Raw genomic sequence first — 21,795 nt, 5'->3', positions numbered from 1 at the left:
GCAGGCCCCAGATCCCGCCACACCCGAAACCACACGACTACAAATCCCACAATACCACCTGTGCAGCTGCACTTCCTCTTCCGGCTGAACAGCGCGCCTGCTCCTGCCGACGTGTTCTTCCGGTGGCTGAGCGGCGGTTTACCCTGTGCCTGGCAAAATGGTGAGAGGGTTGAGGGGAGTTCCGGATGGGACTTTGGGGACCCCTCGGGGCCCGTCCCGCGCCCTGTTTTTCTCGCAGAAGCCTCAGATGTCCGAGGTCCAGGGGGCTGGAGGCTCCTGGATCCTTCGGCTTGGGCTGAGGGGCGGGGAAGGGAAGCCCCTTGCCATGGAGTCCTTAGGCTGAGGTTTTGATCGCACTGGGCTTCTGATCTAACGATTTATAAGGATGAGGAGCATGGGGAGCATTTCTGATACTTTCGAGCTTTTATCTCTGTTACTTGTGATCAATCTGTTACCTCTATCTGGAAAGTTTTTCCCGCCTGCCGAACTCGTACTCATACTACACGGTCCCGGGCAAAAGTCACCTTCTTGATGAAGTACTAACAACTGTGTCGGGCACTTGTCCTCTTTCTCCTGGGAGCCCCGCAACCTATGTACAGACCTCTTGCCACGTGTCATGGACTTCTTTGTTATTTGCCACGCCTCCTAGTGACCACCATCTGACGTGCCTCTAGCCCTGGGATGATGTCTATTCATCTTTGTATTTCCAGTGCCAAACACGGGGCCGGCAATTGGAGGCTCAATCAATGGCAGCGATTGTCTTTATCATTTTTAGGGGGGCATAAATGTTTACTGAATTGAATTCCAGTGTCTCTGAGAACAATGAGGTCAATTTACTTCTCTAGAGTTGTTGTGTTCTGGATTTTAGAAGCGTTGGCTGGTGGGTGACAATGGAAGTTAACATTTGTACGGAACTTTACGTTTACAGCCCTCTTTCACAAGCATTATCTCATAATCTTCCCTATAACCTTGGGAGGGAAACAAACACCTATTGAGCAACTACTCTATGCCAGGCAGTGAGTTAGATGCTATTGCGTTTGTCGCCTTTCTTAAATCATACATCAGCCTTGCGAGAGAGTTATTATTATAATCACTTTACTGGGACTCATGTTATTCAGTAGAGCCAGAATTTTATTTTTTAAAAATATTTTTTACTTGTTTATTTACTTACTTTTAATTTATTTAATTTATTTTATTTTTGGCTGCCTTGGGTCTTCATTGCTGCACTTGGGCTTCCTCTAGTTGCAGCAAGTGGGGGCTACTCTTCATCGCGGTGCCTGGGCTTCTCATTACGGTGGCTTCTCTTGTTGCAGAGCCTGGGCTCTAGGCACGCGGGTTTCAGTAGTTGTGGCTCGCGAGCTCTAGAGCGCAGGCTCAGTAGTTGTGGCGCACGGGCTTAGGTGCTCCACGGCACATGGGGTCTTCCCGGACCAGGGCTCGAACCCGTGTCCCCTGCATTGGCAGGCGGATTCTTAACCACTGCGCCACCAGTGAAGCCCCAGAATTTTAACTTATGTCTTTTGCCTGTAGGTCCTGAGATTCCTTAATTGTGTAGTGGGAAGAATACAAGATTAGGAGTTGAGATCTGGGTACCAGTCCAGAGTCTGTCTTTCAGCAGGGATTCTGAGCTGGAAGTCTACAGACATGGGTCCATAAAGGTCCTAAAATTATAAGCAAACTTTTTCTTGTATGCGGTTTGTCCCAGGCAAAGAGTCCATACCTTTCATCACGTTTTTTTCATGGTGGCCGGTGGCCTCAGAAAATGTTAAGGACCATTGATCTGTAGCTAATCAGTCACCTTCTGTGCCTCAGCCTCTGACTCTCAGCTGCCCATCTTGTCTCATGTTGAAAAGACGAAGTGCCACCTTAGTTTAAGATGTAATTGTTGTCATTCCCAAACGGAATCATTTGACGGTGGTTCTGAAGGATTTCCACATTTCCCAAGCTGAAATAAGCTTCTAGCAGTCACAGCAGCACGAGGCTCCGTGATAACCCCATAGTCCCCCCAGATTGAGGTCATGGGATTCTTTGATGGCTCTGATCTCACGCCTTCCCTTAGGAGCTTGAGGCCATGAGCAGATACACCAGTCCAGTGAACCCGGCTGTCTTTCCGCATCTGACCGTGGTGCTGTTGGCCATTGGCATGTTCTTCACCGCCTGGTTCTTCGTGTATCCTTTCACTGAGCAGCTAGTGGGCCAGAATTAGTGAGGTGGGAAACTGAGGGAGGAACCATGCTGGGTACATGCACCCTGCCAGTTTTGTTCCGGTGTGAGGATGGGGGATGGTAAGGAGGTTGAGGGAAGGCTGTTGACGTCCAAAGTCAGGTTGTGGCCTTATTTTCCAGGTTCAGGTGAGCTCAATTCGCTCTTCCGATTTCCAGGACGGTGAGCAGAGGGCCTGGCTGCACTGGAGGCTATAGGTATGGGGACCTGAAGTTGGAAAAGTGGTGTCAGGAGTGGTGCGCTCAGGTGTCAGGAGGTACGAGGGCCAGTCCCAGCTCTGCCGCTCGTTAGCTGTGTGACCTGACCCCTCTGGGCTTCATTTTCTTCATGGGTGGTGGAAGGGTGGTAGGAGCACCAGAGTCTAGGTCACCTCTTGGGCCCCTCTGCCCGGAGCCAGACCAGCCATCCCTTTGCTTCTCCTTAATTGCCCTGCCAGTTATGAGGTCACCTCCACCAAATACACTCGGGATATCTACAAAGAGCTCCTCATCTCTTTGGTGGCTTCACTCTTCATGGGCTTTGGAGTGCTCTTCCTGCTGCTCTGGGTCGGCATCTACGTATGAGCTCCCAAGGGTAAGAGCAGTGACAGGGTGGGACACTGGAGAGGCCTCCCCACGCCCACATAAGCGGGGTCCTTGGGCCTGCATGACCCCTTGGTTAATGGAGTGAGACTCAGCAGAATGGATAGGGACACCACACACGTGCCCCTTTCCCTGTCCCCTAGTGGGGATTTGAGCCAAGTGGGACCACCTTTGTCAGTTCTGAGGTCTCCACACTGTCCAAGGCCTCAACCTGGCTCTGGGATATACTACGTAGGGCTGTGGGCACAGGCTTCCCGTGGTTACACATCTGCGTTCTTACCTGTCATACACAGTGATTGGAGAGCCGCTGGGGAGTGACCCAGCAAGGGGCCAGGATCCGGGACTTGCTGCCAGGAGTAGCATATTAGTTAGTTTGAACGTTTTCAGTCATTGAAATAAATTTTGACTAAGTGACTGAAAAAAAATACCCGCAACCTTGCTGCAGATAATCCACCAAACAGGTCACTTAGAATCAATTGGCTCTGGTGGCCCTGCTTCAAAGGACTGTGCCCATCAGCCCTTGCCCCAGGAGCATAGGGGTTTGGGGAGAAAAGCTGATGGAAAGAAGGGTCACTGCTCTCATTTTGATACCCCTCTTTTTCAGGTACCAGCCAGGCGGCTTCACTGAATCCCTGCTTTTGTAAATTAGTTTTTTTTACTATGCCGGAAGTGTCCCACCTGCTGCTTACAATAAAGGCAGATGTATGACAGCCCTGCCTGGTGCCCGTCCTGGGGGTGGGAGTGGTGCAGGTGCTGGGACCCACGACTTCCCCAGTCCCACCCCTTCCCATTTCTCCTGCCTTTCAGGTGGTTCCTGCTGCTGGGAAGCCCTGCCCTCTGCTCAGTGTCTTATCCTTAGAATTGAGGGCTCACCTGTGGATAGGAAGGGGCTGGGCCTGCCCTCCACCGTGGCTTCTAGTGTGAACTTCTGTAGGAACCCGTACCAGTCAGGTCTGCCCTGGGCCAGTCCCCTCCTCTGCGTGGTGCCAGGGACCCTCGAAAGGCTCAGCTTTTCCCTAAGGTGGCTACTTTTAACCCAGGCAGGTCAGCAGTAGGTCCGTGGGGTGTGGCTAGGGGAAGGGGCTGTTGCATCCTGTTCCCAAGCCGGGCCTGAAGCTACAAGGGATAATGGGGTACGAAGCATCCACCGGGCTCAGGGGCCCCAGTTGGTCCCAGGCCCACAGGCGACCCCATCTCCCACCAGAACAATCTCAAGAAGACGGGGAGGCAAGCTCAGATACAAAGCAGTATTTATACATTTATTTATATACGTATATTTACTTCAGAAAAGAACAGTTCAGGGGACAGGAAGCAAGCAGGCCTGGGGCTGCTTCCCTCTGCCCACTCCAGAGTCAGAGTTGGTATGCGATAAATATGAGTCAAAGCTCAGGGGCAGGAAGGGGGAGTTAAGTGGGAGGGAAGGGGCGCACTATGCACACGCAGGCTTTCCCGGGGGCTGTAACGTGGGCAGGGGCACTTGTGCACTGAGAGGCGCTGTGTACAGCTTGAAGCTTGGGGGAGATCGGCCCAGTGGCTACAGGAGTAAATACCAAAGGGGAGAGAGGAAGGGAGGGGTAGGCTGCTGGACCCCGGGTAGGGGATGGAGCCAAGACACCCACTCACCGGCACCCGCCAGGCAGCTGTCAGCCTCCAGCAGGTGGCCCACTGGCTTTCCCTGAAGCCCCTTTCCCTCACTGGGCTTAAGGCAACTTTAGTCCAAGGTTGACCGCCACCCCCCACCCCCCGCCTTGGCCTCAAACTCAGCACTGAGGACCCCCTCCCCAGGCATGGAAACAGCCAGCTGCCAACCAGATTGGGGCGATGCTGTGTCCAGATGGCTCCAGGGGGCAGTGGAGGGTCACCTTCCAGTTAAGCACAGGGGGGCTGCGGTCCAAGAACTTGTGCCCCCACTGAGGAAGCCCCAGAATCCTATCAGAAGGGGCAGGGCTCGGTAGTTTTATGGCATTTAGGGAGGGTTCCCCCAGTGGGAGGAAGGAGAACAGAGCAGCGCTAAGTAAGGCTCGGCTGCCAGCATGGTGTGGGGAGCCATGTAATTCCTATGTCGGAAGGAGGGGCCACACTGGGGAGGGGGCTGGGAGGCGAGGTATCCTTGCTAACCCCATTCCCCCTGTGTTTCCCTATCCCGAGGAGAAGTGCTTTGACATCCATAGCAGAAGGGGGCCTGCGGTTCCTAGGCTTCTTCAAGATTCAGGTCTCCCACAGAAAGGCCTCCCACTCAAAGCTGAGAATGAGAGGTAGATGGGGCAAGGCCTGGCTCCCAAAGAGGTGGCAGAATATCACAGGGCAAGGATGGCATTTCCGTCCCCATTTCTGAACCCATGGCAGACACGGCGAAATGATTTCCACTCTCCTTCCATGAGCCTGGATGTGGCCTCAGAAAGCTCCAGATACTCACTAAGAAAGGTTAACATTGGCACTTGAGATAAGACTTCTTCCGTAACCCAAGCCCACCACTCTGTTCCTGGGAGGAGTGGGCAGAACTGGGACTACTGCCGAGCACGGGGCCCCCAGCCTGGCTGTCCAAGCCCAGCACGGGAGCCCTTGAATCTGGGGAGGTGAGGCCACCAGCAGACAAGAGTGGAGGGAAAGGCCAGTCCTGGTGGTCGGGAGTGGGATGGGTGTCTCAAGGCTCCCTGGGACGGATCAGAGCCAGGGCCCTGCCTTTCAAGTGTCCCCCCAGGGCTCTGGCCCACTCCGGGCTTTCCATCTCCATCCTTCCACTCCTGCCCTGGTTTAAGTGCATTTTAGTAATTATTTCATTAATAACAGCAAAAGCTATTTGCATCCACCCACCAGACAAGACCGGCCTGCTGCCTTGCAGGGATTCCCGCTCCTCTGCTCAGAGACCTCTGTGAGCTCTGGAAGCTCCCAGGGGCCCAGGCCGCGGGGCCGCAACGCCATCTGGGGGCTCACAGGGAACTTCCTTCCCTTCGGGATACTCCAGGTTCAAGGGTCCAAGGCTTACCTGGCCCACAGGCTCCCCTGGTTCAGCCAGGCACTAAGTGTACACAAGGCACGTGGTCGGTTGCCAGCCCATCCAGGGCTGGCTTCAGCTGCCCTGGGAGCTCTTGGAGCCAAGCTCTCCCAGGGAGAGGAGACCTCCTGGGCCATGCTTAAAGGTTAGAAGTCCAAGTCCAGTAACAGTCAGACCCTAAGAAGTCCACCACCTAGCCCTCCCCAGGGAGCAGCTTCAAGGGTGAGGGCTGTCTGCCCTCCACTGACTCGTGGGTCCAGCCAAGTCTCTGAGGGCTCGAGCCAAGCCCCCGCCGGTCTCAAAGGCAGACGGGTCCTCTCTCCAAAAGAGGGGTGGCTCCCAGTCGCAGAAGGGGAGGCAGGAAGGGTGGGCTCTGGGCCGAGTCACGGGCTTCCCCCGCCTCTGGGGCGCTGCTGCCCGCCAGCCCTCCATTGGCCGTATCCGGACACATGTGAATCGGGCCGGCCTGGGCCCCGCAGGTCTCCAGCGCCCTCCGTGGTCTGGGGGCGCCGCCAGCAGGACTAGCGGCTCCAGTGTGAGGACTTCCAGTGTCACCAGGCGCGGGGAGGGCCGAGCCGCCTCACTTCCTCCGCGGAGGTGCCAGCGGCGGGCTCCAGTGTAACACCATGGCATCCAGTGTGGAGGGGGCGCCCGGGGACCCCCGGGCCCTGCTGTGGCGCTGCCTCCGAGGGCAGCTCAGTCACACAGGCGGTAGAAGTGGAAGTAGTAGTCTGCGGCCGGCCAGACCGGGGCCTCCAAGCTGCAGTTGGCCTGACCCTGGGGGGAAGGGCGGTGGGAACCAGTGAGGTGGGTCCAGGGGTGGGGGCCAGAGGTGCTCCCCCTGCTGACGTCGCCCGACACTGCCCCGTGTCCCGTCATGTGGTCTTCAGTTCCCCCCCCCTTCCCCCAAGCCCCACCCTGAACCTCTGGGGGCAGACAGGGCGCCGGTGCTCACCAGCAGTGCCACCCGGAAGTGGTAGGTGAATCTGCGGAAGGACGGGATGGTTACTGGCCACTGGTGGGAGGTGCCCTGGGGAGAGGGGGGAGCGGGGGAGAGGGGTCAGGACAGCTGCGCAGCCCCCCACCCCCTGCCCCATCCCAACCGGCATCCCTCGCCATGGCCGTCGCAGCCTTGGCTCTGTGGCACGGTTTACAAAGCGGAGAAGCAGAGATGTGAAGAGAGATCGGAGGGCGCACTTTCTACTTCGGGGAGCAACAGCACCCACCGTCTGTGTGTACTGCGTGCCAGGCACCCGGGGGCCCGCAGCCGCTGGTCTCTTACTGCCTTCCCTCTCACCACTGTGCTCCGGGCACATCCAAGTAGTTCACTCACCCCGTGCGCACTGCAACCCACTGAGGCGGTGCCGCTTACAGATGAGGACACTGCTGAGTTACCTGCCTAAACTCCACCGACGCCGGGCAGAGCCGGGATTCAAGCCCTCCCCGCCCAGGGCCTGAGCCTCTTCAGGGCTCTCACCCACTCCATCCTCTACTCAAGCTACTTTCTGCACCTCTTTTCTCCCTGGCTAGAGAGTGCATTCTTGGAAGGCAAGGCCTGTTTCTTCCCTACCTCTGTCTCCCCTCAGCTGGGCCCAGCGCAGGGCCTGGGACAGAGGACGCCCCAATAGATATTTGTTGAATAAGCACACGAGTGGGTGAGAAGAAATTTCCTTAACCTGTGCTGAGAGTCACAACTTCGGGTCACATGGCCAGAGAGGAGCTGGACGGTGACAGGTTCCCAGACCAGGAGGCAGCCCCCTCCACACAGCCCAAGAGACCTTCCAAAGTCACAGATGGAACCATGCCACCGCCCCCGCCCAAGCTTCAGGTCCAGCCTCCTTCCCGTCTCCCCTGGCACATGGCCCTCGCCACGTTTCCAGCTCTGCCAGCGCGCCATGCTCTCCCTGGCCGCCAGGCCTCTGCACCCGCTGTTCCCCTACTCCTGGGACGCTGTCCCCTTTCCTTTCCCCAGCTGATCCCATATTGCCCTTCGGGTCTCATCTCAATCAAACATGACTTGGGGGCAGCTGGCCTGACCCTGAGACCACACAAGGTCAGCTCTCCCTGCCACGGGCTCCCAGGACGCCCTCCGCACGCCCTCCCGGTCTCCACCATTGCGCTCACCCCAGGTTAGGCCTTGTGGAACTGTTTTCCTCCCCAGGCCTTCGTCAGGGCAGGGACAGGGCCGGGAGACACTCAGCGGTGAGCGGTGCACGCATGCCCCCCTCCCTGAGACACGGAGGCCCAGGCCCCAAAGTGTCCTTTGTGGAGATGCCTGCACTCTTGACTCCGGCTACCTCTCCTCTCCCGCTTGGGAGCCCAGATGTGCCGGAGGGAGGAAGCTCCGGCCTGGCTGGCCCACAGCTTCCCAGTCTCCTACCTGGGTGTCCTGGTGGGCATGGAGGCTCTGTGGAAAGCCCCCCTCCTCACACGGCTCCTCCTTTGACATCAAGCTGCACAGCACCACGGACACAGGGGCCGAGGAGCTGGGAAAGACCCGGTTAGCAGGGAAGTGGGGTTCTGAGCTCCTCCACCCCAGCCCGCTCCCAGCCAGCCCTCCACTCTACCTCCCTCACCCCGGTGAAACAGGGCACTGAATCCTCACAGCCTGAAAATGATGCGTAGCCGTCAAGGCTCCAGACGGCTACAAACCCTTTCCCATCCACCGTCCCACACAGCCCCTGGGAGGCAGCAGCCCATTTCACAGATGAGGAACCGATGCCCGGAGAGTGCCAGGTCACACAGCCAGTGAAGCATGGAGCAGGCAATAAAGCTAGCACCCCTCCTCAGCCCCCTCCCCTGGTTGCCTGGGACCACTGGGTCTCCATCCCCCATGGCGGCACTCACTTCATCTGCAGGGTCAGGCGGAGGTGCAGCGGGGTGCTGCTGCTGATGGGGATGTGGTAGGTGAAGTTTCCAGGCCTGAAAGGGCAAAGCTGGCTCCTCAACCCAAGGCCACCCTGCCCCGCCCCCCCCCCCCCACTCCCATCAACTCCTCAGCCCCCAGTCTACAGTGGAGCCCTTCAGGGGCCTGGAAAGACGCTGCCCCACCTTGAGGGGGAAGTTCCTCCCTGAGGGGAGCAAGATCTGAACACCTGGACTGCCTGGGCTCATGTTACCAGAGGGAACCTGTCCTGGGTTGGTGGGGGGGAAGGGAGGTAGCCAAGCCCACCTGCAGGCATCCTCTGAGGAGCAGTACTGGGACGTGATGGGCATCGAATTCTCCAGCACCTGGATGGAGGTCAGGGACGGCACTGGGTCTGCAAGGAGAGAGGCCACTGGCGCAGGAAGGAGGGTGACAAGACAGGACACAAATGAGAAGCAGCCAAACCTGTCCTTGCCCGAGACTGGCATCAGTCATTCACACCTCAGCAGGAATAAATTTCAGGTTATTCTTTCCAGACTCCCACAACGGCTGGGGTCACGCCACCATCTTCCCCAGCAGCCCTAGGACTACGCAGTTCCCATGAGCCTGAGGTGTGCCTCCTTGACGGACCCAGAACACCCAGAAGTAGGGATGGGTCTTCCGTATCTCCTGCACGGGGCGTACGGGAGCCCGCTCTTCAGGCCCGTTCCTGACTGCACACATCTTTTCCCAACTCGGGGTGCAGTGACGTCAAGTTGGTAGCTTGAAATCAGCCATGGCGGGAGCATTCACACACACAAATCAGGGCCCCACTGTCCTTCGAAGACTCAGCTTCAGTGTCGCCTCCTTCAGGAAAGCCTCCCCTGATCACCTCCCCCACCTCAGTCCGGATTCTGTGCCCTCCCCAGTCGCCAAGCTGCCTGTGTGTCCCCTCAGAGCCTCACCACACTGCTGTTTTCGTGTCTGTGAGCCCTTGGGGGCAGGGCACATCCGTCTCCATCACCCCCCGGTGCCGTGTATGGAGCCAGTCACAGAGAAGGGGCCCAGGAAACGGCTGCCTGGTAAGCATCTACCCCGTGGGGTTTCCCCATCACTCTGAACTTCAATCTCGGCAAACCACAGTTTCTAAGCTTTTTTTTTTTTCTCTTTAAGCCACAAAACCCATCAAATGGAAGTTGATGAGGAGGCCCAATACCTAGAGCAGAGGTGCCTGGTTGAAGTCAGGAAGGTTCTCGGCCTCCCCTTCAACCTCCAAGGCAGCCCCGGGGATACTTCAGAGAAACCCGGTTTGAAAACCAATAAAGGGTTCCCTAGCTTTGTTAAAACCAAAGGTTTGAGGTTTGGAAAATTGGGGGGACCCTGAACAGTACTCTTCTTGCCCTGGCATGGTGACATAAAAGGAGCCACGTGGACTTGGGATCAAATTCCACCTCTGCCGCTAACAGGCTGTATGACCCTGGGCAAGTCACTTCACCCAAGTTTCCATTTCCTCATCTGAACAATGGGGACGATTCCTTTCTCGCAGGAGTGTTGTGAAGATTAAACGAGGTGATCGATATAACGCTATATAATCAGCCTGGCCTGATTCCTGGGACTTAGTAATGCTCAGCAAATGTTTGTCGACTGACAATTTTGCACCCAGGTATTCTGGTGATGGGCTGAAATGGGCCCCGGCCAGTAAGCCTTGCCAGGTTGGGCTGAGCGGGGGAGGGGGTAGGGCAGGTACCTGGCTGGCTCCGGGCCTGGGTGGGCTGAGCAGGGCTCAGGCCAAGCTGAGGGGCCCCTCGGCGGCCCCGGACATGGAGACCAAGGCTAGGGCTGTTCTTGGCTTTGCCCTGGCCTCCAGGAAAGGGGACCGCAGGGCTGGCCACAGGGTCCGAGTTCTTTGGATGCTTGAAGTAGCCAATGCCATTGGCTGACAGGCCCCAGGACTTGGCTCTGATGTTGGTGACTGGCAGCAGGGCCATCTGGCTGGGGCCTGTGGAGAGAACCAGGCACAGGCTGAGAGGCAGGCACGGGCTGCCTCCTGCCCAGCTGTCTTGAGGGCCCGACTGGACTCTGGGTGACTCCCTTCTATCTCCTGGTCTCCTCAGGGGGAACCCCCAGTCTTTCTCCAGAGCCTCATTCTGGGCTCCAGGAGATCAGACCCTCCCACCAATGAGTCTTTGGGGCCTTTCTCAGGCCTCCTGTAAAAACCCCTCCAACCCAAAACCTGGCCCCAAGCGAGCCATACCTGAGCGGTTGGTGGAGGGGCCGGGACTGGGGCTGAGACCATGGCCAGGATTAAGGCTGGGGCCAAGGCTAGGGTCAGTGGTGGGGCTGGGGCTGGGCGAGGAGCAGCAGACGACTGGGCAGGGGCGGCCGGAGCACAGGTCCAAGGTGCGGAGGGCTGGAGCTGGGGCCGAGCTGGTCGGGCCAGTGGTAACTGAGGAAGCCAGAGGCTGTATGAGCCGGAGTGGGGCAGCAGAGCCCCCCGACCCAGAACACAGCCACCTCTCCCCACCCCATCCCTCCAAACCCACGCCCCGGCACGCACCCAGCAGCAGAGAGGGCCGTGTGCCCGGCCGCCCAGTGGTCACAGGGGACTGTCGGAGCTGAGTGGTCCCAAAGCTCTGGCTGGACCTGCTGGGGAAGGGTGGGCTGAGCTCAGAGGGGCTGGGAGAGCCTGAGCAGGAGGCCTGGGAGTCCCAGAGAAACGGGAGGGGCGCGAGGAGGTGGACAAGGACGGCAGAAAGGAGGCAGAGGCAGGAGGCAGAGGGCTTGGTCCAGACACGTACCATGGGCACATGGCCTCACTCCCCCCAGGGTGCTGGGGCCGGAGCAGGGCCAGAAGACAGGAGGTGGACACGGCAAAAGAGCTAAGGGGCAGCAGAGAGGAAAAGAGGGGGCAGGCACAGGGGAGGAGAGAAAGAGAAGACACGGTCAGAGATGGCCCAAGGACTGAAGGTGACAGTGGGCAGAAGAGCCCAAGGCCCCACCCCGGCCCTCCTTCCCCTACCCCCTGTTCTAACCTGGGCCCCTCAGATGCCCCCCGCCACTCAGAGGCCCAGCTACCTGGAGGAGCACTGAGTAGGCCAGGGAGAAACATCGGCTTCGGTAGGACTGCGAAGCAGCTGCCCCCCTTCCAGAGAGGCCTTCCCACCCGCCCCCACAAACCCCTGGCGGGCTAAGAGCCTGAGGTGGGACCCCCTTTAGAGGAGACAGCCTCCAGGGCTCCTCTGACCCTGGGTTGCCCACCAAAGCCCCGCCCAGCCTCGCGATGGCCCCACAGACAGGTCTCCAGGGACATACCCATCAGTTTCCACCAGGTCCTCCTCGGTGCGCAGGCTCAGCACATACAGTGTAGACATGGACACCACGCTGGGAGCCACAGGAAGGGGCCATTGTTAGAGCTGGAGCCACCATCCAGCACCCTCTCTCCAGGGTGGGGCCTGTGGTTTTTGGTCCCAGGGGCTGGACTCCCAAGTGATGCCTGTACGCGGGTCTCCCCAGTCCCAGGGGGAGGAGACAGAACGAGGCAGCCCCCCTTCCTTCCCGGAGACCTCAGCCACTTCATCTCCCAGGCCCCGCCCTCCTCTTCCCCCAGGCCTGGGCCCGTGGGCAGCCCGATGTCCCCGGCCAGCCGCCCCCAGAGTCTGGGGGACAAGTCACCTGAAGGCCATGACCACCACCAGGGCGATGATGGTTCCCTGCAGGAACCGCTGGCTGATGCAGGCCTGGTCTGGGACCACAGACGATGACTGAAGACCAAGAAGAAAGGAGGAAAAGGTCCAGACTTATGGAGCCCATGGTCTGACCCACGGTGGGCTCTGTTGGAGGTGGGGTACTCATCCCCTCGGGGGGCAGAGGGAGAGGAAGGAGAAACTAGGGGCTGGGAGGGCTAGAGGGTCCAGAAGGGAGGGGAGGGGAAGCGCTTGGAGTCAGTGAGCCTGGAGAGATGCCAGCTGGAAAGGGAGGCCACGAGGATGGGGAGGCCCCAGTCCCTGCCCACCCTCACCTTGCTGGCCACTTTTGGGGGCCTCTTCTTGTGGGGGACGCTGCCCGCCCGGCTGAACTGGCTCCCTGCGTGGCTGCAGCAAGAGGGCAGGGTCAGAGGTGCCTCTGGGAAGGGGGTCTTGCCCTCCCCGGCCCCGAGCCCCCACCTGAAGGCGCCCGAGCTGCCGGTGGACTTGAGGCTGTCGAGGCGCCGCAGCTTGGCCAGCTTGTGGCTCCAGCGCTCCAGCTCATCAATGCGCGTCTCCAGGTTGTCCGTCAGCTTGCACAGCTCCTTCACAGCACCCACGTTCTCCATGAAGATGCGCTCCTGCCGCGGGCAACAGCCGGTGTCGAGGGCACGGTCAGCCCCTGGGAGCCCCAGGCTATGGGCCCATCGGGGCGCAGGAGGAGGGCACTCAAAGGCTCCCTACCCAGGCCAGCCTTGCCTCTCGTCCAGCCTCAGCTCCCTCGGCTCCCTGTGCCTGCCTCCGAACAGCATCCCACCTCTGCACCTTTCCCCACCCACGGTCAGAACCCGCTGTCCCTCAGAGGCTCCCACCCTCCATCTCCCCGTCTGATGAACACGATGTCTCAGACTTCAGCAGAGGCCAAAACATATCACATGCTCGTTGGTGCCCATCCTCATGCCAGGAAAGTTACAAACATTATCCTCACAACAAACCCCATGTTTAAGCTTTGCCATAACCACATTAGAACTTCTGAGCGGTAAGTATCGTTTCCCTCTTGCAGGGGAGGAAGATGACCCTCAGGACGTTCCTCTTGCCCTTGATCGCACAGCCACAGACTGGCAGAGTCCCCACCTCCCACCTCCCACCTCCCCCTCTCCCAGTGGGGTGGGGAGGGGGCTCTGGAAGCAGCATGAGAGAAGACTGGGGGGCAGGGGGAATGCTCCTGTTCTCTGCACTTCAGCGTCCCCGGTCTCTACGGAGGGGATGAACGCCCTCCAGCTGGTCCACCCCTCTGCCCCTTGGGCTCCCTTTAGTCCCTCCTCCACAGACCTTGTTCACCACCAGGAAGTTCTCTATGGTTTTCCCATTGGCAAAGACCACGTCTCCAGTGTCCTTCACGGCCTCAGGCAGGATCTCCTTCACCTCCTGAGCGATGACACCTGGGGAGGGGCAAGCCAAGTGTGTGTCGGGGGGAGGACTGCCCACAGCACCGTAATGTAAGCAGGGGCTGGGATCGGTGAGGGTGAAATTCTGGGGGCTAGAGATTTGGGATCCAGGGAGCCCTGGAGCAGGGGGCTCCGAGGCACAGGGTCGCAGTTCCAGGGATCAAGGTGTGGGGTTCCCTGGGCTAGGGATAGGGGCATATTCCAGGGAGTAAGGACCCCAGGGGAAAGGGAGCAGGGATCCAGGAGAATAAAGGCAAGATTCATCTAGGGAACAGAGGAGCGAGGATCCCAGGGCCACAAGTCCCAGGCTTCCAGTGTCAAAGGGCGAGGGGTCCGGCCCGAAGGGCAGGTCTTCCGGGGGGGCCTGGATTCCCGGGGGCAGGTTTCCAGGAGTCATGGGAAGGGGTTCCTGGGAGTAGGGTTTCCAGAGGACAGGGACAGGGTCGGGGTTACCAGATCCCAGCCTGCGCACGTGAATCCTTTACCCGTTTCTGGCGCCGCGGCCTCGATGCCAGCAGTGGCGGCAAACTCTGGCTTGTATCTGTAGTGGACCAGCCGCATGCGCGAAATCCTCTTCAGCTGCTCGGTGGTGTCCACCTGCGCGGGAGCCAGGGCCGAACTGAAAGCCTCCCGTCCTGGGCCCGTCCGGAGGCAGCAGTGTGGACGGGAGACCCTGCTACTAGGGTCGCGGGATCCAGAGATCCAGGGCCAGCCTCCCCCAACTCCTTCCCCTGCAGCCCCGCCCCCTACAGAGCCCCGCCCACAAAGCAACCCCGCCCCCCGCGGGCAACCCCGGGCACCAGCTCCTCCCGCTCAGTTGTCCCCGCCCACAGCCCCGCCCCCACCTCCTGCAAGTGCTCCTTGGCCCGCAGATCCGAGGGGTGCATGAGCGAGCCCATGACCTTGACGTTGCCGTGCACCACCAGCGCCTCATCGGGCCGGTCTGTGTTGATGCCCACACGGCCATGGTGGAAGACGGTGTCGGGCACCTGCGCCCGCTGCCACAGCACGTCGCTGTCACTCTCAAACTGGCCCGGATTGGAGGCCTAGCAGGAGGTGGGGTTGGATCAGCCCTGGGGGATGGGGGACCTGCAGCGCCCTGGGAAAGGGGGAAACCCCGCAGCCACCTCTCCAGCTCCAGCCAGACCTCCTCACCCCACCATGCCCAGCTTAAACTGTCCCTCCCATTGTGGCAACCAGGTCCTGGCCACCTCCACACTTTATTGTGAAGGAGACACTGTGACCCAGACAGGGTGGGAGCCTTGCCCAAGGCCACACAGCGAGTGCCCAGCAGGATCAGCATTCCGGCTCCTGACTCCTGAGGACCCCTGTATCTCTCCTGAGTGCTGTTTCTCCCAGGTCTGGGGAGGACTCTCAGCCCTCTGGGGGGGAGGTGGCCCTCACCCGCACGATGATGCGTTCTGAGATCTGGGCGGCCAGCGTGTAGTTCTGGTTCTGTGCGTGGGCCTGGAGGGCCACCACCAGCATGAAGTACCTGGGGCACAAAGGGGTCTTAGAGGCACCCAGGGTTCTGCCTCACTGCCTCCCCACCCCCCGCCAGCCTTCCTGGGTCAGATGTACAGTGCCCACTCGGTCACCTCGCCCAGGCTCCCACCAGCCAGGAAGAGGGCATGAACACCCCGTCTTACAGAGGAGGAACCTGAGTCTCCACTAGGGGGCGGAAATTCCCCAGGGCCCACCAGCTAGGAACCAGGCTTCTGCTCTCCCATCTGTAAGTCACTAAGGGCTCTGAATCCCAGGTCCCTTTTTTGTGCAATGGGTGAGTCTGTGGGACTCTGTGCCTGGCGTGCTATGTGGGGTGGCACCCTCCCGCCCCTCGTCCTCAGAAATGGAGCGGCTCCAGGGCAGGGGCCCAGCCTGCTCACCTCTGGTCAGGGTTGGGCTTGCCCTTCTTGCGCATGTTGTTGGCGGTGGTCTCGCTGAAGTGCAACCTCCCCACAGTCACCTTCGTGACCTGCTCGGGGGGCAGGCTGACCCTGCAGAGGAGGGGCAGGGTACTCAGGGCGCAGGGAAGGGGGCTGCGGAGAGCCAGGCCACAGTGGGGCACTGGGGTCAGGAGTGTGTAGGAGGTGCACATTGTGGGTGCCTTCTCGCGCTCCCCTCAGCTCCTGCCAGGGTGAGCCCTCCTGGGGACCACCCGCCACGGGCCAGACACTCACGTGACAGGGTTGAAGGGCCGCTTGCTTCGGTCCGACTGCGACTGCTCGATGTTGATGGACTGGTTGAGGGCCTCCAGCTGGGGGAGGAGCAGAGGCCAAAGGCACCTCAGGGCCCAGGTTCCCGCCCCTGGTCCCGCCCTCCTTCGGCCTCTCGGCCCAGGCCTGGCCCAGCTGGGGCTCGTGAGGAAACCGAGGCCCTGCCCTCCCCTCAGCCCACAAACGCTGGTGCCTTCTCCTACACGCCACACATCCCACAGACCCACACCCACACCACTCCCCCACCTATGTGCGCACGCATGAGCGTGCACACACACACCCACCCTCACTGGCCCCCAATCCAGCGCCCGCACACCCCTCCCAGCTCTGAGCACACACCCCAAACCGGCCTCCACAGTCACCCGCTCACTCCCCACCCCACATTCCCCAGACCCCATCCCACACCCACTTCCCCTCAACCCCTCCACGAGCACTGGCTGCGCCACGCCAACGCCAGACCCCGCTCGCGACACTGAAGGAGATGCACCCGGCCGACCCCCCGGGAAGCTCATGGGCTCAAGATCAACCACCACTGTGGCGGTGCCGGGGGATGGCAGGGGAGGGACCTCAAGTCAAGATGGGCCTCAGGGCAGGTGTCCCCGAGGATGCAGCAGAGTGAATGGTGAAGGTCAAGAAACGTGGAGCTGGGAGAGGAGGGATGGAGTGGTGTTCAGTGGGCATCCCAGAGAAAGGGAGCCGCCTGGGGGAGGCGGGGCTGCGACTGGGCACAGCGAATGGCAGGACCCGGGTGAGGCTGGGGTCCCGAGGGCCTCTGCAGGCCCAGCCTAGCAGTCAGGGCTTTGCTGGGGTGAGGGAGATGGGGTCCCGGAGGCCTTGGAAGGAAGAATGGGAAAGGTCTCAGGCAGAGCACGAGTTGGGAGCCACAGCGGTAGCTGCTGAGGACGGTCAGACAGGAGGCGGGTGGCCTGGTCCGGGCAGAGGTGGGGGGAGGGGGAGGGGACCAGATGGAGGGGAGTTCTGGGGGACAGCAGGGCCTGGTGCATGGTGAGGGGTGGGCAAGTGGCCCCCAGATTCATGGCTCAGGTAACCAGGGCCCTGGAGCCCTGTTCCCAGAGAGGGGGCCCGGGAGAGGGGCAAGTTCCCAGGGAGTTCATTTGGGGGTGTGGCACTGAGGCGGCTGACAGCAGGGTCAGAAGAGGGGTCTTGGCTGGGGGGCGCAGACTTGGGATCACCGGGTAGAGAAGGAAATGGGAAGCGTACCTGAGAAGAGGGCTGAGGGGCCTGACGCTTAAGGGGCCTGACGCTTAAGACTTAGCCACGAGGGGTTTCCTCAGGACACACTCACCTGGCCTTGGGCTCTTTCGACTCCCCCCAGCCTTCCTGCCCTCCTGCCCTGCCCTCCTTGCCGAGCCCCAGACCTGCCTTCACTCCATGCAGCTTCAGGTAGAAGCAGTCAAGGGGCTTGAGGCCTTCGGGCGTCTTGACATACTTGGGCTCGCCCAGCATGCCGATGTACACCGTCACCTGGAAGTGGTTCTTCTTCTGGCACACGAAGGCGTCGTCGCCCACCGAAAAGTTGAAACCCTTGTCGGCGTCCACGCGGTAGGTGAGCATGGGCCTGGGGGCAGGTGGGGGCACTCACCCGAGGCCCCGCACACCGGGCTTGCCTTGCCCGTCCCACCCACATGCCTGCGTTCCAACGCAACTTCCCATCTGGTGCCCCCATCCTCAAAGCACTCTTGGGGCTGCCCCCATTTCTCAGAAATGGAAACTGAGTCCCCAGGAGGATTTGAGCTCAGGTCTGCCAATGCCTCAGCCAATATTCTTCCCACTACGTGCCTGGGACCACCCCACCCTGGTGGTGGGGGGAGGTTGGGCAAGACACTTGGACGGGAGGGAACTCCTGAGGAGGGGGCCTGACGGCCCCTCACCACACTTGGCTTCTTCCCAGAACGCTGCCCGAAGCCCCCTCCCTCACGGGAGACGGGGTGAGAGGGGATGCGTCTGTGGAGCCTCACTGCGCCTGACAGCTGGTTGCCATGGAAACGGTGGAACCAGGCGCCGGCTCTGCGCTGGCCCAGCCCCTGCCCACCAGCTTGCTCAAGCCCCCAAACGTCCTCATTCTGACTCCTCCGTCTGCCCGGTTGGGGAGGGGGCACTCTGGGCAGCCTGGCCTCAGTCTCAGTTTACGCATCTGTTGCTGGCCAGGTGTTCCAAGTCTGGACCCTTTGGGGGACCTCCAGGTGGCCTGAAAGGGGGTGATTGTTGGCCCGCCCTCACCCAGGTCCCCAGGCAAAAGCAGTGCCCCAGATGCCCAGGGTCCGCCTGGAGGAAGCTGGGCAGGGACAATGTTTCCAAACTTGTGGGGAGAGGCCTTTGGGCCTGGCTAACATCCACGGGAAGGCCCAGAGCTCACTACTTCTCCCTCCCTGGGCTCCACCCACCTACCTGACCCAGGGGAACACCCAGAAAGTGCCTGGGCCACACTGGGGGCCTCAGCTGCCAACTTCCTGGCCCTGGGACCTGGGGTGGCAGGGCTGGCCCAAGAAGTACAGTAGTAGGAATGGGGGCTCCTCACCAGGCCATAGGGCTGGACAGCCAAAGACCTCCCTCCCCTGCCACCTGGACAGGGCCTCAAAGGACCCTTTCACCACTACATCAGCTGGACACCCCCTGCCCCAGCCCTGAGGGCTTGTGCCTAACAACCCGACATAGCCTGGGACACCCAACTCCAGGAGGCTGGTCTAGCTGCGAGAGGGCCAAGTCCCAGACACCCTGCCCAGGCCTGGCAATGTCCAAATGAGCTGACGGTGAGCCATGGCCTTCCGTGGGAGTGAGGGGAGTGGTCCCGGAGTGCTCCTGGCCAGGTCCCAGGAAGCTGAATCCACATGGGTGGGTGCTGAAGGAGAGCGAGGAATGCCCGGCCAGCCTCTGACCCAGTCCTCCCCCACCCATTCATCCCTCCCCTCCAGGGAGGGGGCGGCTGGAAGGGCCTTGCTGACACTCCGCTTCCAGCTACCTTCCTGGAATGCAGAAGGAGGAGTGGGGGAGGGGGAGGGGGAGGAGGAGCCAGAAAACACCCCTCCACCCACTGCTCCCTGACTTGGCCCCACTGGCCCCTCCCTGGCGGACACCACCTTCTTCAGGAGGCCTCGGGCTGGCTCAGGAGTCAGGAACCCTGAGTGCCAGTCCTAGCTCTTCCCTGAGCCTGTCTGCTCTTCTGTGAAACGGGACCATCTCGTACCCGGTGTGCTCCCCAGCCCTGCTCTAGGATTGTGATGCCAGGGCTGGAGGTCTCCGCACGGCGTGGCCAGGAGGGGTGAGGAGGAGCATAGACCACTCACAGCTCCTTGTAGTTTGCATCGTACAGCGTTGCCCACTTGTTCTGCTGATGTGGTTGCCACTTGATGGACTGGTAATTGGGGTCCAGGTAGGAGCCACTGAGGCTATCATTGTCCTGAAGGAGACCTGGAGAGAGACAACGGCCATGGGCCACGGGCTCTGGGCCCCGGGCCCCACACCCCCAACTTGAAAGCTTGAGCAGGCCAGCCATGTACCTGGTGAGGGTGCACCTGGTGGGTGCCAAGGCGGTGTCTGGACCCGGGCGATGCTGAGGGGCAAGGAGCCAGGGCCGGGTGAGAGCGGGCCCTGGGGAGGCCAGGGTGGGGATGGGGCTCGAGCTGGGTGCGGTGGCAGGGATGTCACGGTCCCGGGCTCCTGTTTGATCATTCCATTCAGCATCTGGGCATTGAGGGTGTTGGGGGGTGATTCGGAGTGCTTCCTCTTCTTGGAGGGGTGTGTGGGGAGCCTGGGGGGGGACACAGGTGTGCACCATGGGGGGCTGGCCCTCCCCGAGTCCCCTCCCACTGGGCAGTACCCCCGCTCCCCTCTTCACCCTGTCTCAGCAGGACATGCCCAGCCCGGGGGATACCTCCTGCACGAAGCCCGTGCCTTTACCTCCTAAGTGCTCCCCCATTACTCTGTGTTATCATTCTGTTTCTGTCCCTCCTCCCTACCCCCCAGACTGTGGAATCTTAGGAGGGCAGGACCCACACCTGACTTGTCTGTGTGTCCCCATCACGCCCAGCAACTGGCCTGGCACACGAAGTGCTCAGAATCGTTCGTGGAATGAACGAGTGAGTCTGTCCCTTCCCTGTGGTGTCATTCTCAGTGTCACTCTTTATAGAGACGGCTCTTTGGAGAGCAGCCTCCATGGTTAGAAACAAGCCACAGAGGGCCTGGGCCACGAAGGCTGGGAAAGAGAGTTTCCTGGGAAGGGGGCTGACGATTTGGGGGCTACACAGCACCCCTTCCCCTTCTGGTTTACAAAAAGCTTTGCCAGTGGAATCTTTCCTTGAATGAAATCTTTCACAAAATCTCAATGTGCAAAACAGATAAAAAGACAATTCTACGGGTTGGAGTCAGAGCAGGAAGCTTGGGTCTACGCCTAGAACCTCCTCAGAAACCCGAGGACTCCATGGTGACTGGAAAGTCACTGGTGTCTGGGTAAGAGCACAGTCCCAGGTTCAAGTCCTGGCTCAGCTCCCTCCTACCTCCGTAGGGCAAGCATCCCACCCCCCAAGCCTCAGTTTACCTATCTGGGCAATGGGGGTGGCCATGCCCGTCAAATAAGGTAGCTGTGAGCACTTGGCCTTGGCTGTAAGTGCCCGACGCATTGCTCGCACATACATATACATAACACTGACCCCCATCTCTGGGGTCAGAGCCTTCGGTCCTTCCTGGGTTCATCCCCACCCCTACCTCCATCTCCATCCTACCTGCTGCTGCCCTGAGTATCCCCCCCACCCCCACCAGCCCATCTCCCCCCACCCCGGGGGAGGCTGCCCAGCTCTTACTCGGCTCCGGCTCCATGTTGCGGCAGCAGCTGGTGCAGCAGCTGGGACTGCTGGGTGCGGTGGAGATCGGTGGGCACCAGCCCCGGCCCCATGGCAGCGTAGGGGGGCATCGGAGGCTCAGCCTTCATGTACAGATCCCGCTGCAGGACGGGGTAGTGAGGCGGGGGCGGCGGGGGGGGGTGCTCCGGGCGGGAGGGCACCCCCACATGGCACAGGCTCTCAGGGGTTAGGGTGCGCAGGAGATGGGGGTCTGTGGGAGAGATGCGGGGTGGCCATTAGGTTTCCCGGCACCAGCTCTCCCCGGGCGGGGTCTCCTGATACCCGCCCCCTCCTGAGCCCAGACTGGGGGCTGCCCTCCCGCCGATCCCACGTGGGAGGAGGCTGGGCAGCCTAGAGGCTGGCCACTACAGGCCCAGGCGGGGAGGCCAGACCCTGCCCAGGGGGTGGGCAGCCTTTCACCCCATCCGAGCCAGCTCCTTCCCCCGGGCCGGGCCTGGCCCGGCTCCCTGGGGAGGTCCCGCATCCCAAGGTTCTCCCCCCGCCCCTCTCAGACCTGCTCCTCCTCTGAACCTCAGGAAGGAGTCTCCGGGGGACCCCCAGCGCTGTCCTGCGGGGGGCCCTCCTCCCTCCGGCTGGCCCCAGGGGCCAGCCCCCCAGCCTGAGGGGGGAGGCCCCAGCTCCCTTTGTTCCCCAGGAGGCATTCCAGAGATGTTTTTGGTAAGATAAACAGAACTCTTGACCCCTCTCTGGGCTGTGGGGAGACGGCTGCCCGTGACCCCTCTGCTCTTGGCCACCTGGGGGCCACTGCACCCCTGAGCACCTCCCAAGGTGAGGTGGGCCCGGCGGCAGCCAGGCCTGTGTCCAGGCTGCACCCAGCCTCCCCCAGCCGTCCACTTACTGCCGAAGGGCGCGTCCATGATGGCGCAGGCGGGCAGGCGGGTGGCATCACCGGCAGGGACACTTGCTCAGAGGCAGGGCCAGGCTCCC

At 60.8% G+C, this 21,795-nt stretch overlaps 2 protein-coding genes across 10 annotated transcripts in view; one reads left to right on the top strand and one right to left on the bottom strand.

The window, feature by feature from the left end:
- Nucleotides 1-81: 81 nt before the first annotated feature.
- On the top strand, nucleotides 82-3,514 carry TMEM258 (transmembrane protein 258). Its single transcript, XM_061203461.1, has 4 exons — nucleotides 82-160; nucleotides 2,060-2,169; nucleotides 2,660-2,796; nucleotides 3,409-3,514. The coding sequence occupies exons 1-3, from the start codon at nucleotides 158-160 to the stop codon at nucleotides 2,784-2,786; spliced, it is 240 nt and encodes a 79-aa protein (XP_061059444.1). The 5' UTR covers nucleotides 82-157; the 3' UTR covers nucleotides 2,787-2,796; nucleotides 3,409-3,514.
- Nucleotides 3,515-4,563: 1,049 nt separating this feature from the next.
- Nucleotides 4,564-21,795, bottom strand: part of MYRF (myelin regulatory factor) — a 32,790-nt gene continuing 15,558 nt past the window's right edge. For 3 of the 9 annotated variants that reach the window (XM_061201849.1, XM_061201853.1, XM_061201854.1), the window contains 23 exons: nucleotides 20,809-21,058; nucleotides 19,510-19,760; nucleotides 19,297-19,420; nucleotides 17,375-17,570; nucleotides 15,956-16,032; nucleotides 15,662-15,772; nucleotides 15,180-15,270; nucleotides 14,621-14,821; nucleotides 14,261-14,372; nucleotides 13,660-13,769; nucleotides 12,808-12,968; nucleotides 12,663-12,735; nucleotides 12,317-12,405; nucleotides 11,957-12,025; nucleotides 11,443-11,523; nucleotides 11,202-11,287; nucleotides 10,899-11,090; nucleotides 10,392-10,643; nucleotides 8,972-9,077; nucleotides 8,647-8,721; nucleotides 8,180-8,285; nucleotides 6,755-6,829; nucleotides 4,564-6,576 (listed from right to left, as the gene is read on the bottom strand). In XM_061201849.1, coding sequence (XP_061057832.1) covers nucleotides 6,496-6,576; nucleotides 6,755-6,829; nucleotides 8,180-8,285; nucleotides 8,647-8,721; nucleotides 8,972-9,077; nucleotides 10,392-10,643; nucleotides 10,899-11,090; nucleotides 11,202-11,287; nucleotides 11,443-11,523; nucleotides 11,957-12,025; nucleotides 12,317-12,405; nucleotides 12,663-12,735; nucleotides 12,808-12,968; nucleotides 13,660-13,769; nucleotides 14,261-14,372; nucleotides 14,621-14,821; nucleotides 15,180-15,270; nucleotides 15,662-15,772; nucleotides 15,956-16,032; nucleotides 17,375-17,570; nucleotides 19,297-19,420; nucleotides 19,510-19,760; nucleotides 20,809-21,058 — 2,969 coding nt within the window. In that variant the 3' untranslated portion in view covers nucleotides 4,564-6,495. Of the gene's footprint in view, nucleotides 6,577-6,754; nucleotides 6,830-8,179; nucleotides 8,286-8,646; nucleotides 8,722-8,971; nucleotides 9,078-10,391; nucleotides 10,644-10,898; nucleotides 11,091-11,201; nucleotides 11,291-11,442; nucleotides 11,524-11,956; nucleotides 12,026-12,316; nucleotides 12,406-12,662; nucleotides 12,736-12,807; nucleotides 12,969-13,659; nucleotides 13,770-14,260; nucleotides 14,373-14,620; nucleotides 14,822-15,179; nucleotides 15,271-15,661; nucleotides 15,773-15,955; nucleotides 16,033-17,374; nucleotides 17,571-19,296; nucleotides 19,421-19,509; nucleotides 19,761-20,808; nucleotides 21,059-21,361; nucleotides 21,421-21,795 lie in introns of those variants that run through there. The other 6 variants (XM_061201855.1, XM_061201848.1, XM_061201850.1 and 3 more) reach the window with 6 other exon arrangements.

The sequence above is a fragment of the Eubalaena glacialis genome, chromosome 10 (genome assembly GCF_028564815.1).
Source record: "Eubalaena glacialis isolate mEubGla1 chromosome 10, mEubGla1.1.hap2.+ XY, whole genome shotgun sequence".
NCBI lineage: Eukaryota > Metazoa > Chordata > Mammalia > Artiodactyla > Balaenidae > Eubalaena > Eubalaena glacialis.
Note: the sequence above shows the minus strand (reverse complement) of the source record. Positions and strands in the feature narration are given on the sequence as shown.

Excerpts from the sequence above, each read along its gene's own strand:
- TMEM258 (XM_061203461.1), top strand. Across the intron at positions 2,170-2,659 it reads TTCACCGCCTGGTTCTTCGT|TTATGAGGTCACCTCCACCA; the intron begins GTATCCTTTCAC and ends TTGCCCTGCCAG.